We start from the raw sequence: 16,872 nt of genomic DNA on the forward strand, positions 1-16,872 counted from the left end.
GCCGCCCCTAGCAGGAGATGGGGGTGCTCAGCCTACAGGGAGGCGTATGGAATAGATGCTGGCAAACGATGTGCTTTATCTTGGAGATGGGGTTCCTGGGGGGAATGGAGCCTGTGCAGCTGCAGTAAGAATCCCTGGGAGGGACTCTTGACTTGCCCTCAGCCACCAGTTTTCCTACTGCTCAGCCCCTCCTTTATATTGCTGCCAAATAGAGGAGCAATCTCCCTCCCGGCTGTCTCTGGGGGTTCTCTGATGCCTGCTGAGGAAGGCATTTCAGCCTGCTACTATTGGCTTCGAACTTGTCTCTCTGGCCTTATTTTCTCCTCTGGCATTTTACCCACTAGACACCAGATCAGTGCCCACATCTGCACCTGGACAGTGTTGGTGGGGGCACAGGGTGCATATACCAACCTTACCACTTTCCAAAAGTCTACCCATGGACAAGCTACAGTTCCCCTCTGATGTTCAGCTTTTCCACATACTTAATGGGGAGAATAGTGGCTTGCAGGGCCATGGTGGAAAGACGTGAAAGATCTTTCATGATGTGAAAGATGATGTATGAAAAGTGCCTGGTACAGAATTTCAACAAAAGCTTATTCAAACGTTCCCCTTCACCCTTCTACTGCTCCGACTGTTCACAGGATCCTGACCCAAATCCAAAATCCTCTCCATCTTTTCAATATAATGCATTTGGAAGTCTCATGCTCAGTCAGAATTTAAGTCACCTCTGGAACATTGAAAGTACTCACATCTATCTCAAGAGCTCAAGATTTTTTTTTGTTTGTTTGTTTTTTTCAAGTCAGAGATCACGTTCTATTCAACTGGGAAACTTCACCTGTCTTTTGCATAACACTTACTATGTTGTAGGTGTTTAATAAATGCTTTCTGGATGACTTGAAAGACAAGTGGCATGCTTACATAAAATCTCACCCCAGAAGTGACTTCATTCAAAAACCATTCATGCTGTATTCCTCATTTTATTAAGCTGAGCGTGGTGGAACAACTTGCCCAAAGATTCCAATAGGAAATAAAATAACTGAAATTTAAGCCTTGGTTTATAACCAAAGAACATGGCCTTTCTGAGGAGCTGAGCTATGCCCTCACGTTTCTGCACCCAGATGAAGCAGGTAGGACAGATATTCTTTCTCTCCATTTTACAGAGAACGAAACAGAGTCCCAAAGCCGGTAAATGGTTCTACTTTGGTGGGTAACTGAAGGATACCCATTTTGGAGGACAGCTTCCCTGGAGCCTGATTTTAGAGGATGGAGAAAGGGGCATGAAATGACAAGGGAAAAAGGGACGTAGATGCTCAGGAGAGGTAGAAAACAAGAGGACATAGACTTCCGCAGTAATCAATATGAAGACCAAAAAGCTCCCACCAACTTCTGGCCCCTACCTGCACTGCCACCACTGACAAGACCTCCACGGAGATTCGATTAAACTCATCAAAGCAGCCCCAGGCGCCAGTCTGAGCGAGGCCTTTGTAGATGTTGCCACAAGACTGCAAGAAAATGCACAAAGATTAAATTACCAACGGGCCAGGCTTATCAATACATGTTGAAGTCATTCTCCATCCCCTTTATTATAGATATTTCTAGTCCCCCTAAAGACCACTGGTCAGAAACTTGTATTAAAATTTCAAGAACAATTAAATGTTTTATGGTTATGGGGTGCCAACAGAAGTCACAGGATTAAACAGAACCTTTTCAAGACACTTGGATGAAAATCCCTTTAAAATGTCATCAGGGTTGCATTATTGTTGATTCTGTAGCTTTCAAAATCCCAGGAAATGAATAAAAGATGATTTTTCCTATGCTATACAGATAAAAAGCCTTCCAACCAGCCTTTGTCATGCACTGATGGAAAAATTTATGTCTGTATCTTTAAATCTATGCCCAACCACCCAGGTTTTCCAGAGTGGTGAGGGAGCTGGAGACAAAGACAGGGGGTGATAACACCTTTTAAAAAAACAAAAACAAAAACCAAAAAACAAAAACACACACACAAAAACTAAAGGTAAATCTTTTCAAATGAGAGCAGGGAAAGAATTTACAAGGGAATAATGCATTTCTGTCCTAAAAGTAAAAACCATCCTGGGTATTCAATATGAACTGGTAAGTGATGGGGCAACCAAAAAGATAGGTTCCTGGGAGACACTCACAAGGTCATTGGCAAGGAGACGTCATTAAAATGCCAGGGAAATGCAAATAATGGAAAAGTCCCATTCATTTATTCAGCATTTTTTTTTAAATTTATATTTATTTATTTATTTATTTATTTTTGAGACGGTGTCTCGCTCTGTTGCCCAGGCTGGAGTGCAGTGGCTCGATCTCGGCTCACTGCAAGCTCCACCTCCCTGGTTCATGCCATTCTCCTGCCTCAGCCTCCCAAGTAGCTGGGACTACAGGTGCCCCACCACCACACCTGGCTAATTTTTTTGTATTTTTAGTAGAGACAGGGTTTCACCATATTGGCCAGGATGATCTCGAAAGTGGCTGGTTTTATAGGTTTTCCATCCAGGATAAGAGTAGTATCCACAATACGGTTGTTACAGAGAGGGTTGGAAATAATTCCAAACACTTTCAGGTTTGGAACCATTTGATGTCCCTGCAATAGCATCTCCAAATTGAGGTCAAGAGGGGAAAGTATTGCAGCTGTAATATAAAGGATGTTTCAGCACTGAAACTGCAGTCATTTTCAGAGAAAGTGGCTGGATAAGAGAGTAAAGCAATAACTTTCCCTTTGCTTCAAGTCTTTGCGCTGTTCTCCTGTCCTCCCCAGCTCACTGCACACCCAGTCCTCATGAGCTAAGTGAGGTGATACGGCTTATAGGATTTCTAAGGCAGAGGGGATAGCGAGGGTCTTTGACCACAGCCTAGACTCTCCTCTTCAACCTCTCCCTTTGCTTCACCACTGACTGCCTGCCCATGTTCCCGAGGTATCACTTACCTTGTTATATTTTAAGCTTCTTACGCTTTTCCATGTCTACTACCACATCAGCTGGTTCCTCATTCCCTCTGGTTTGAATGACTGAGATGCTCTCACCAAAACCTATTCCTGCTTCCAGTTCTTCCTTTCTCACTTCATCTGACTGCCAATCTTAATGCTTTTGCTCCGGTTCTGAAGCCTGCAGGTTCTTTCTGCAGTCCCCACTTCAAGGTGAGATGCTTTCAGTGGCTTTCAGTCCTTCCCCTCCTTATCTCCTGTTTTTGATCCTCTCTAAGGTAGCTTAGCCCTTGTTCCATACTTATTTCTAGCTTTCACTACGGACAGACCTGAACAGAGTATATTGCTGCGAGTGTCATGAATGACACATCAAAATCTCCCCTGGAGAAGTGCACAGCAGCTCTTCCTGACCTCACACCCTTTTTCTCCTTCTCCCAGCCAGGTCCTGTGAGGAGGGCTCACAGGGTGAAGTCAGAATGAGGGCTGGGGACAAATATTGGCCACACATAGAACTTGGTCATGGCTTTAAAGCTGACATTCTAATGGGTTAGAATGTGTGAAAATGCCACATGCTCTGTCACCAACCCCAAAACTGAGCCTTAGTTGGGTATCACGTCCTCCACATGTCTTTCCTGACCAGCCCACTCTGTGGCTCTCCCCCTACTCTGGAATATTCCAGGGCCTAAAGTTTGTAGGGCACATGAGCACCCAGGGTTATGCTATCTGTTAACTAGCTCCCCTGATGATATCATATATCCTTTGTCCCTCCAAATAAAATTGGGCTATACTATCTCTCTCTCTCATCAATCATTCATCTATTATTTATCTACCTAAAATCCATCTACCATCTATCCTCCATCTCTCTCTCTCTCTCTCTCTCTCTCTCCCTCTCTCTCCATATGATCTGTTTTTGGCATCCTGCACAATGCCCAGCACATGCTGAGCAATGGCAATACTCAATAAATTAACTGGATTGTGAGTGTTTTACCATAAAAAATAATTCTGAACAGCCAGAAAACAAAGGTAGAGGAAGTTTGCAAACAGCTTAGTAAGGCTGTTTGGTTACCTGGGATATTTGGTGTCCAGGAAGGGAGCACCTCCCTTCTGGCATGTTTCACTATGGCTATGCTTATTTATGATGTTCTAACCTGTGTCTAGCCTGTATTCCATGGAAGCTTAGCCTATAGTTGAAAAAAAAAATAAGGATAGACTCCCCCGTTCACCCTGTACTTTTAAAAAAATTGGTGGGGTTAGGGTTCAGTGATTGGTTTTGATAGAATTGAGTAAAATGGCCATAGTGACCCCTGGCCACGGAGCCAACTCATCATTTCCTGCTTGCTATTCTAGGTATGACTTTGAAGAAATCTGGCTGATTTTCTTCAATCAATACACTATGTCTTCTACATCCAAATGAGTGTATCTTTCAGAATGTTCCCTTTGGGAGACTCTACTTACTTTAGCAGTGCTGCTGCCATTGCTCAACTATAGAAAAATCTAGAAACATAAAATTATCCCTAAGGCTGAGGTCATTTCTATAAAGGGGGGAGAAAACTCCACCTTTCTGTTCCAGCCTGACTTAAAGAGAAACATTATCTTAATGTGTTCAATAAAAGCAACTGTGCTAAAATTTAGGGGATGAAGGCCATGTGGAAGACAAGATTTTTGGGTCCAGATCCTTGCTTTGTTTACTTAACATGAGAAAACATGGTGCCACAGGATGCTGCAACTCTACACAACAAAATTATGCTACAGAAATGATTAAATTACAGAGGATGAATCTCATTTACAGAGTGCTATACATGGTAATGGCAAGCATTATTTCTAAAATTATAACTACATTAAATTTATTTTACAGTCAATATAGCACATGACTTTTATATATAAAGGTTTAATCTATTTAATGCAACTTTTTTTCACTGAAAATTTATTTCCATGTCATCCTGTTGACAAAAGGGACTTAAGGCCGTTTATAAAAACACATACAATATAACAAAAATAACGATAGAGGGAGATAATCTGTTATTACATTTTTGTTTCACCAGGGCCCGTCGTGGGGTGGGAGAAGCGGGGAGGGATAGCATTAGGAGATACAACTAATATAAATGACGAGTTAATGGGTGCAGCACACCAACATGGCACATGTATACATATGTAACAAACCTGCACGTTGTGCACATGTACCCTAGAACTTAAAGTATAATTAAAAAAGAAAAAAAAAAAGAAAAATTGGAGAATAGTTAACACAAAGAAAAAAAAGAAAAAAAGAAGCTATATAAAGTTCAGTTGTGAGCAGAATATTTCTAGATAAAGAAGTGACCTCATGAGACTTTTGTTTCTCTGGCTTTTCTTGGTGACTCAGAACCTGGAACACATTGGTTCTTAAAAAATGGTACGTGCCTGAATGAATATTAGCTTTGCACTTGTCTTCTGTGGGTGTCTGTGCTCGGAGTTGGGGGTTGATTAGCCTGCTTTCAGAAATCACGCCTGCCCTTGCAGAATATTCTGCCCCTCTTGATATTCTGGGGAATGTCCACTTCTACAGAAGAGCACAAATACGTCGAGCTTTTATGCAAAGACAAGTGCCTTCATCTTGGCTACTTGTGAGCCTTTCTGTGTTTCTAGGTCAAATAGGGAAATTAGGACTTTGGATATATGTTCAGTTTCTTCATTTTGCAGATAATAAAAGAAAGATTCAAAAAGATGAAGTCAGCCATCTGTGGTCAGAGCTCATTGGTGGAATGAGAATACAAAGGGCTGTGCTTCCTCATCACATGAAAGCCTTATAGGGAGGCCAAAAATCTCCAGGGTTCAAACGTCTAACTTTACCATGAAGGAGCAAGCAGAGACTTCTTGATCTGGGCTCTGAGACCTGGGGAAGCTGGGTCAGGGTGGCACGGATGCATCTTAGCTTTGATTTGGTGCCCTGAGTTCCTATCCCCCACCCCCACCCCCAGGAAGCTGGGTGGAACTGTACCTTGTAATCCATCTGTTCTGAGCAGTTGAACACATAGACCAGGATGCCCAGTGCGCGGCCCAGGTCCTTGGTGGTCTCGGTCTTGCCTGTGCCTGCAGGTCCTGCGGGAGCCCCACTCATGGTCAGGTGCAGGGACTGGGTGAGGGTGATGTAGCACCTGCCAAACACGGGAGGGCATAGGTCATCATCTTTGGGGGCCCAGTGAGATAGGACTAAGGCCTGCTTGCGAGTGTGGGCCAGTAGACCATGCTAGAGCTGTTTCAGGCGCTGACTCTGGAGTGACAAAATGAGTTCAAACCTCGCCTCACTATGAAGTGTCCGTGAGACTCAGCCAAGTTATTTAAACTTCTTTGTACCTTAAAAACAAAGGCATCCTTAAGATCTATGACATCTCATTTTCTTTGTACAAAGAAACTTAGACAAATTTGCTGCTTCAAAAGCAGTGGCAATTGTGACAATGGCAAAAGATCCTTAAGGAAGAGAGATCCTGGCCGATGAGTCCCAACATGGATATGGATTGATTTAGTTTGGTTCCAGTGGGAACACAGGAATGTTAGCATTGGAAGGGATTTTAAAGGTGAGGCAGTTTGACTCTTTCACCATGTCAGGTGCTCCCCCTTTAAATCCTTCAAATATGATCATATAGCCTTTTCTTTCAGTGAGGTACAGTTTACTATTCTAGAAGGCAGCCCATTCCACAGTGGGCTGGTTCTAATTGTTTGAAAGGTCTTCTTAACATCGAACTAAAATTAGTCTTGTTTTCCCTGGGCAAATAACTCCTACAGTTTCTGTTCTTATCTGCCCCACCAGGGTCTTATGAGGATACTATCAGACAAGATATTTGAAAGTACCTTGAAGAGTAGGAAACCGACAAACTTTGAAGGTATTATTTTTGAGGCAATAAATTCTTTTTTTGGTACAGATATTCTACTGCAAGATAAAGAAAATATCAAAGCTGCCATATCTTGATTTCAGCTATGAATAGCCTGTGCTTATCACAGAAAAGTGGTCCAGATAATCTTAGAGTAGGTGGAGTCATAGTTGGCTTGTATTAATTTTCTATTGCTGTGTAACAAATTACCACGCACTCAGTGCCTTAAAAGAACATCCCTTGTTATATCACAGTTCTGTGGGCCAGAAGTCCAGGTGGGTTCTCTGCTGAGGGTCTCACAAGGCCAGAGTCAAGGTGTTGGCTGGGCTGGACTATTATCCGGAGGCTTTGGGGAAGAGTCTGCTTCCAAGCTCATTCAGGTTCTTGGCAGAATTCACTTCTGAGGTCCCTGTTGGCCAGGGGATCTCTCAGCTCCTAGAGGCTGTTCTACCACCTTGCACACAGCCCCTACCACCTTCAAAACCAGCTATGGCATGTCAAATTCTTCTCACGCCTCAAATCTGACTTCCCCTTCTGCTGGCTGAGGAGCCAGGAGAAAGCTCTGTTTTTAAGGGCTCATATAATCATATTAAGTCTACCTAAATAATTTTCCTTTGCCATATAACAAAACACAACCATGGGAATAATATCATCACAGTCACAGTTTTTACTCACACTCAAAAAGGAAGGGATTATAGAAGGGTGAGCGTCCTTAGAGATCATTTGTAGAATTCTGTCTACCACATGGTTCAATAACCATAACTGAGGAATGACCATGAATGCAACAGTATCTACCTTCAGGGAGGCCCGGAGGCATACTCAGCTCACTGATGTTTAATGTCTTCACTCATAACTTAAGAAATAATTACTAGATAGACGATAGAACAAATTTCTAAATAATGTTAACAGTGAAAAATGATGGGACAGACCCAACAAAATCCAATTTAAGAGCGATGAATGTAAAGTAATCTTCCAACTACTTGGATACATGCAGACTGGAGATGTGGGTAGATGAAAATTCATGTGAAAAAGACCCAGAGGTTTCAACAGGTTTCAAGCTCAACGTGAGAAATCGCATTAATAGAAATTTCCTTTGCACTAACCTAAAACAAATCCGTTCCTTTGACAACGCTTTAATATTTACACTTTGAAAATTTTTTGTTTTTAGCATAAATGCCCCAATTCTAGGATCTGTTCCTTATACCAACTGGTTATGAGATTCTTCATCATCCAGTGCTCATCTTTTTCTTTACCTATGCTAATTGGTAAATATCTTTCTCAAAATGTGACAAAACTGAGAGCAATGCTACCCATATCATCTCTCTAGCAAAAATTATAGCATGCCTAGTAACTAAACTTGAGTAGTTATAATTACACTTCTCGTTATTTGTCTGTCTCAAATATGATTAGAAATTCTAGGAGTGATTTAGAAAACCCAAGAAAATCAAGAGTAAAACTTTTAGAATTTGTAATACAGGGTAGTAAATGAGTAGAATGGAAGACAAATATATTGTACAAAAATCACTTTTTTTCCTGTACACAAGTAAAAAGAAAGTTAAAGATAAAATGAAGTTAGGCAAAGATTTCTTAAATAAAACACCAAATGCATGGTCCTTAAAATAAAAATTCATAAGTTGAACCTCATCAAAATTCAAAACGTTTGCACTTCAAAAGACACCACTAACCTGGTGAGGTTGAAGAGAAAAGGGAACACTTATACACTCTTGGTGGGAGTGTAAATTAGCTCAACCATTGTGGAAAGCAGTATGATGATTCCCCAAAGAGCTAAAAGCAGGACTACCATTTGACCCAGCCATTCCACTACTGGGTATATACCCAGAGGAATATAAATCATTCTACCATAAAGACACATGCATGCGTATGTTCATTGCAGCACTACTCACAATAGCAAAGACATGGAATCAACCTAAATGCCCATTAATGACAGATTTGATAAAGAAAACACGGTACATATACACCACAGAATACTATGCAGCCATAAAAAAGAACAAGATCATGTCTTCTGCAGGAACATGGATGGAGCTGGAGTCTATTATCCTTAGCAAACTAATGCAGGAACAGAAAACCAAATACCACATGTTTGCACTTATAAGTGGGAGCTAAATGATAAGAACTTATTAACACAAAGAAGGAAACAACAGATACTAGGGTCTACTTGGCGGCGAGGGTGAGGGAGGGAGAGGAGCAGAAAAGATAACTAATGGGCACTGGACTTAACACCTGGGTGTTGAAATAATCTGTACCACGAACCCCCATGACATGAGTTTACCTACGTAACAAACCTTTACAGGTGCCCCAAAACCTAAAATAAAAGTTTTTTTTTTAAATAACTCATTTTTTTTTCTTAAAGCTTTTTAAGAAAAAAAAAAAGATGAGCAACAGACTGGGACAAAATATCTGCAAACACATTTGCAACATATCCAGAATATACAAAGAATTCTCAAACTCAATAAGAAGAAGACAGACCAAACAATAGGCAAAAGATATGGGCAATGATTACACCCAAGAAGATGAATGAATGGCTAATAAGCATGTGAAAAGTTGCTCAACATCATTAATCACTAGAAAAATGCAAATTAAAATCCAAATGTCATATTACTTAACAGCCACCAGAATGGCTATAAAGAAATAAAACAGACAATAATAAATATTGTCAAGGACGTGGAGAAATGGGAACCGTCATAGGTTGTTGGTATAAACGTAAATGGGGCAGCCACTTCAGAAAACAGCTTCTCAATTTCTCAAGAAGTTAAACATAAAAGTATCATAACAATTTTCCTCCTAGTATTCACCCAAGAGCAATGAAAACATGTCCACACAAAGACTTGTACACAAACGTTCAGAGCGGTATTGTTTATAACAGCCTCAACTGAAAATCGTCTAAGTGTCCATCAGTTGAATGGATAAAGAGCATGTAATATATCTATAAAATGGAATATTATTCAGAAATTAAAAAATAACCAACTACAGACACATGCTCTGCCATGAGATGGGAGTTGAACAATGAGAACACATGGACACAGGGAAGGGAATATCACACACTGGGGCCTGTCAGTGGGTCAGGGGCTAGGGGAGGGATAGCATTAGGAGAAATACCTAATGTAGATGATGGGTTGATGGATGCAGCAAACCACCATGGCACGTGTATACCTATGTAACAAACTTGCACGTTCTGCACATGCATCCCAGAACTTAAAGTATAATAATAAAAAAAAATTATGTGAAGTGAAAAAAGCCTGGCACAAGCAACTATCTATTGTAAGATTCTGTTTATATGAAATGCCCAGAATAAGCAACATTAAAGAGACAGAAAGTAGACTAGTGGCTTCTGGGGCTAGGGGAGGTTTCCCGGTGGATGAGAATTAACTATAAATGATCAAGAGGGATTTTATTGTGAGAGGATTGAAATGTTCTAAAGCTGATTTACAGTAATGGTTGCACTGAGTAAAGTCACTAAAAAAATCATTGAATTGTACACTTAAGATGAATAATTTTTTGATATGTAAAATATACCTTAATAAAGTTGTTTTTATTTTATTTTTTAATTTTTCCATAAGTTATTGGGGTACAGGTGTATTTGGTTACATGAGTAAGTTCTTTTGTGGTTATTTGTGAGATCCTGGTGCACCCATTACCTGAGCAGTATACACCGCACCATAGATGTTGTCTTTTATCCCTCATCCCCCTCCCACCCTTCCCCCAAAGTCCATTGTGTCATTCTTATACCTTTGTGTCCTCATAGCTTAGTTCCCACATATCGGTGAGAACATGCGATGTTTGGTTTTCCATTCCTGAGTTACTTCACTTAGAACAATAGTCTCCAGTCTCATCCAGGTCATTGCAAATGCTGTTAATTCATTCCTTTTTACGTCCAAGTAGTATTCCATTGTATGTATATACTACAGTTTCTTTAACCACTCATTAAATGATGGGCATTTGGGTTGGTTCCACGATTTTGCAATTGTGAATTGTGCTGCTATAAATATACATGTGCAAGTATCTTTTTCGAATAATGACTTCTACTCCTCTGGGTAGATACCCAGTAGTGGGATTGCTGGATCGCATGGCAGTTCTACTTTTAGTTCTTTAAGGAATCTCCACACTGTTTTCCACAGCAGCCGTACTAGTTTACATTCCCACCAGCAGTGCTCCCTGTTCACTGCATCCATGCCAACATCTACTGTTTTTTGATTTCTTGATTATGGCCATTCTTGCAGGAGTAAGGTGGTATCGCATTGTGGATAGATTTTGTTTTTATTATATATATTTTTAAAAGAACAGGGAAATAAAGTTGTTTAAATATTATATATATGTGTATATATATAATTAATAAAAACAAAATCTTCTATAGTAATGACAACTTTAAAAAGACCCAGAGATCACATTAAGAAATAACCAAAATATAAACTTTTCCAAAAAACATGATTGCACATATGAATAAACAGAAATATATCACATGTTATAAAGATGGCTGTTTCTTCCAAATGAAGTTGAAAGTATTAAGGCACACCAATAAAAAACCCCAGTGGTTTATAATTTTGAATTTGTCATTTGAAAGAAGAAACAGAAGTGCCAAAAAAAAGAAAGGGGAAATGAAGGTAGATGATGCAGAGCTTTACCCTACAAATACTACAACTCAGGATAAAGCAAACATCTTTAAATACTGTGGCACAGAGAGGGACTGATAGACTGATGGAACAGAATACATAGTTTTGAGGTAGACTGATGAATTTAGAACTTCAAATATGGTAGAGCAAACATCATAAATCATTAAGAAGAACTGGTTACTCACCAAAAAACGTTAAGCCCACTAGTCACTTTGAAAACAAAAGAAATAACGTTATATACTCCCCACTGTCATTCCTGTGGGATTTCTTTGCCCAGAATATCACCCTTTGGAGAGCCATCTCTCCTCCACAGCTTGTATTCTGATGGGCTGTCAATCACACCCTTCCTATCCTTGGGGCTGGGGGACAAGGCTCAGGATGGGCAAAATACTCAATCTCATTGGCTGCAGCGACTGGCTCACAGACGGGCACATGATCCAAACAGGACCAATCGGAGACCTCCCTCAAGGAATTTGCTATACATGCCAGGCAAGAGAGGGTCTCTCTTCCTCCTGAGTCAGGAGTTATAAAGGCATAGGCATAGAGACCATCTTTCTAGCCTGTGCAAGAAAGAAGTCAACATTCAGAAGAAGTCAAGTCATGATATATGAGAGTGTTTAAACCCTGATATCTCCTAGTTTAGGTCCCAGAGCTGGTTATACTGCAGCAAGCTGGACTCATTTTCCAGATGTGTGAGATAAGTGTTTTTTTGGTCACTTCTATCACTGGTAACTGAAAATGTTTTCACAAAAATGTTTTGACTCGCTTTACTCAGTAATCAAAAGATTTCCTAAATAATTAAAACAGGTTAAGGGAAAAATTAAAATAAACTAGACTAGAATGAAATATAGGGGAATATTAAATTGATCTTGAAATAAACATGGATTTTCTAACCGTAGAAGTGATAAAAGAATATCCCAGAGAAAAATGGGCAATGACAGTAATAAATAACAGGAGAAGAAAATCTAATAGCTAATAAATAAAAATGTTCAACCTATGAGCACTTAATGACATCCAAATCCAAACTTGATACAATTTTGAATAATGAAAGTAATAAAGTAACAGTAATACTTAATGCTAGTCAGGGTGTTGTGCAATTAATACTTTAATAAACTACTAGTGAGAGTAGGAATAACATTTTTTCACGAATGATTTGAAAGCATGTATCATCTAATTATTCTGCTTCTTGCAATCTATCCTAAGGAAAAATACGAAATTTTTGCTTAAAATTGTACATATAAGTGAGTTCATACAGCTTTATTTTTAATAGTGAAAGCTTAGTTGTAACTTAAATAACCCATAATATGGTTATGTTACATAAATTATGGGATACTTATAAATAGACTGTAATTCAGCCATTAGAATGTTTTAGGAAAATATTTAGAGAATATGCATAATATAATGTTAAATAAAACAAGCAATCTATGATGTTTTATATATAGGATATGACCTCAGTTTCATTTTTCAACATTCTACATGTAGAATGAAACAAACCACATATTAACAATGGCTACCTATGGGTGACTTTCATTTTCTTTTGTACAGAATACTAAGCTTTCCAAATTTTCTCCAGCAAAAACACCAGGGAAAAACTTAAAGAGAAAGCGTACGACTTTTGCTAGCTGTGTCCTTGCCCAGAAAATCACCTTGAAAGCCTCTTGCATCAATTATATTTCACCTACTTGCAGGAGTTCCTGAGAAATTAAGCGGTACTCAACATTGATAAGCAGTTGATTAAAACAGTACTTAACACAGCACAGGGCAGAAAGGGGAATTTGTGTGTGAAGGTGAAGGAAGGGGAGCAAAGCAGGAGCAGATCATCCAAAGGTCCAGAAACGACTTATGAGAATTGCTTTTGTTCAGCCTGAAAAAACATTTCCATTTAGTTCTTCAACTTAGTGTGGTGCCGAAGTCCTGTGACAAGGGCTGAACCATTGCACCTATTTATATATTCAAGTCCCATCCAGGCAGTGGGAAATTCCAAAGAAACAGGCATAATCATTTGGATGTACTGTAAAACGGGTGTGCTTTTAATGAATGTGCAAAGGTTGTATGGATCAATTGTCCATTTGATTAATTCTTCTGGCAGGAGAGAATTAAATGTACTTAGGCTACACACCAGTAAAAGCTGAATGCTTTTTAAAATGTGATTTTCTATGTTGAGGCCAATTTTTTTTTCTGTGCAAAAAACATTTCTTGAGATAATAATGGAAGTCAATGAGAAAATGGAATTTGCCATATAAATATTCAGCTACATACTACTTTGTCAGAAAAGCAACTAATGCGCAAACAAGGTGAAGGTCTGTATAGTATTCACCATTATTTTAGCTAACATTCCTTTCAAATTCTTATTTGCATCATTTCACAGTAGAGGCCATAAATCCCTATTTCAGAAATAACGCATTGTCGAAACTTTACCCTTTCCCTCTATAAGGTATTCAGCGCTAGTGTACTAGAGACCTCTAAATCCGAAAGAGGTAATTATCTTCAATTCCTGGGTGAGTGCGAAGGCCCAGGGAAAAGACAAATCTTGTACTTTTTATCACTTAGAATGATAATGTCTGATATGTCGGTGGAAAGGATGGAAATATTCTGAAGGTCTGGCTCATATCTAGAGGCTCAGGAATCATTTCATTGCATTCACTCAAGGAGTATTTCCTGAGTGCCCATTGTGTGCTACACACAGTGCTAGGTCCTGGGAGTAGAGAAGAAATGAAGGTCAATGTTATCTTGGAACATATAGTCTAGAGCAGGGGATAGATTTATCGAATTGCCCAAATACCTAATGGCTTCATTATTCTGTCCCAAGTGGTATAAACTCCCAAACTATTAGCTCATATTTCGAGATAGGCAGAAAAATTCATTGCAGTAGGGAAGACTGACTGTACAGGACCTCCTTCCTGCTAATGACTGAGAATGGCCCTAAAGACAGATATTAGAGTGGTCCAGTCTGAATGAAAAGAAGGGAACCACTTTTCCTTTAACCCAGACAGGATGAGATCCTCCAACTAATCGGCCTAAGTAACACCTGTAAGACTCCACCCCTCCCCCCACCCCCAAGTCCAGTTGCTGCTTCCTTTACCATCTAGCTACAGAAAGATCGACATCTCCCTCTGGAGAGGTGCTATTTGCATTTGTCTTAAGCTGAGGCAGGGAGGAAGATGGATTCCTAGCTAAGAGCAAAACACAGGGTAGCTGTTTCTTCTTCACTGGGAGCGAAGACACAGACAGAGTCCTGGACAGACCTTGCCCCTAAGTCAACTTCCCTTGCTTGATTCTGTCTATTCTTATGATCTGGGTCCTCAATATTTAAGTGTCATTCATTCATTTGAAGATTATTAATTCAACACTTACTAGGGGCTGGGGACATAACAGCAAACACGATAGACAAAGGTTCTTGATTGCTAGAGGTTTACATTCCAAAGGGGAATGCCAACAAGGAGGCAAGCCAGGTCATTTCAGAATGGGGGAACCTTAAGATCAACAGAGGCTCTGTTAGGGTTACCTGCTCTCTCTCTCTCTCTCTGTGTGTGTATGTGTGTGTGTGTGGTGGGAGAGGCTGCCTTTTAGAAACAGTGGTCAGGGAAGGCCTCTGAGGACAGAGAGCAGAAAAAAAGCATGAGAAGGTACCAGCGGAACAGACGGCCTTGAGAATGGCATTTCAGGCAGAGGGAAGCATGTGTGTGCAGGTGCTGAGGTGGAATGAACTCCAGGTGATCAAGGAACACAAAGGAGGCCACGTAGTTGGAGTGTAGGGAGCGAGTCATCAGGGTGGCTGATGGGAACTACCAAGTCCCATGCAGAGTTCACATTTTGGTCCCTGCAGAGTGGGGAGCCACTGGAGACAGTGATGTGCCCTCTAAGGGGTACCACAAAAAAGAGAGATACAGAGTAAGTGGGAAGCAGTTCGAGTCGGACCCTCCTCTCCCCTTCCAGACTGGGGAGGAAAATGAATTAAAGAAATGAAAAAACAGGAGCAGAGGAATCGTCTTGACTGTGATGCTTCAGCTATGAGGTGTTGAGCTATGAATCATACTGGGATTTTCAAGTACTTACTTTGCATTTTCCACGTCCTATTCATTCCATGAACATAGTGACTGCAATTTAACTGAATTGGAAATACTTATCAAATACTGGGAAATATATCTGAGGATTTGACTAAAATACAAGTGATATCACTGAGAACAGGAAAAGAGAAAAGTCAAAAAATAGCACAGATTCTATCTGGCCATTTTAACTGTAACTCACAATTTCTGACAATCTCTTCATTAACTACAAGTCATTCATCTCAGTGAACCAGTTATTCAGACATACAACTCCTCTTGGGGAAGAGGAGATTTAATGTTCGATGGAATTACAAGGAAAAGGTATGAACTCCCAGCGGAATTTACAGAAATCTCAGTGGAATTAAAATATCATTTCTCCCATGCACCATGACTTACTGTTCTGCCCTCACTCTCCTTTACCTGTGTTGTGCTGTCAGATGAATCTTCATAAAGTACAGATTTCACACTCTGTTGAAATTTCTCAATAGTTTATCACTACTTACTGGATAAAGAATATATTCTTCATACTCTATATTCTGACTGCTTTATGGCTGACTACCTCCCCCAAAGTCCGAACTCCCTCTTCCAGGAACATTATCTTGAGTTTTCCCACGTCTGTGACTTTGCCCACAATATGCCATTTTCCTGCAATGTTTATCAGTAGCTCCTTAACTTTTGGGGATGCATAGCATTTTAACAATTAATCAATGCTGTATATCCTCTTAATAGAAAAAGTTACCTGTGAACAGATTTCTATACAATTTCATGGACACCGCGACAGTAATCTCATAACCTATTGAAATCCTACTGGAATCCAATACATCCTTCAAGCTCCAGGTCAAATACCATCTCTTCCCTGAAGCCTTTCCAGTTCTTTTCCTCCTCCTGTGAGTGGGGCCCTCCGTGCTCAAAGGGCTTTCTGCTGAGTCACCTGCTTGGAAATTTGTTGCATATGGCTTTGTACCTTATTTTATACTATGGCCTTGTACTTTTCCCTTTGGTGATATTTAAATTTTTATCTACATATGTCTTATTTCCCTCATTAGAATTGGAGTTTAAGGGCAGAAAATGTTTTAGTCATCTTAGTATTCCCAGTGACTTGTTCGGTGTCTGGTGTGAATTCATTCATGTGTGAATTAGTATGTGAGGGAAATGATGTCTTTCTAAAAAAAAATGCAAGCTCCTGAAGGGTTGGAACTACCTTGCTTATTTCTTTGCATTCCCAGAGTAAGAGGTACTGAATAAATGTGCCAGTTAGTTGATCGATTGATTGACAGGAAAATAATAATAGGGATCGATTACTGAGCACTTATATACTAACCTCCTTGGGAGTATTACTGTCTTTTTTACATGCTTGCTTTAATGAACCATATTTATTTTTATAAATATGCCTGGAAAGCAAAATA

General features: G+C 39.9%; 1 protein-coding gene across 1 annotated transcript in view; it reads right to left on the reverse strand.

Moving 5' to 3' along the window:
* The window catches only part of DNAH9 (dynein axonemal heavy chain 9), a 369,577-nt gene that overhangs the window by 244,988 nt on the left and 107,717 nt on the right, over nucleotides 1–16,872 (reverse strand). The window contains exons 27-28 of the mRNA XM_055258020.2: nucleotides 5,922–6,078; nucleotides 1,398–1,502 (exon numbers count right to left, since the gene is read on the reverse strand). Of these exons, the coding sequence (XP_055113995.2) occupies nucleotides 1,398–1,502; nucleotides 5,922–6,078 (262 nt within the window). The remainder of the gene's footprint in view (nucleotides 1–1,397; nucleotides 1,503–5,921; nucleotides 6,079–16,872) is intronic.

This window comes from Symphalangus syndactylus, chromosome 20, assembly GCF_028878055.3.
Source record: "Symphalangus syndactylus isolate Jambi chromosome 20, NHGRI_mSymSyn1-v2.1_pri, whole genome shotgun sequence".
NCBI classification, from domain to species: domain Eukaryota; kingdom Metazoa; phylum Chordata; class Mammalia; order Primates; family Hylobatidae; genus Symphalangus; species Symphalangus syndactylus.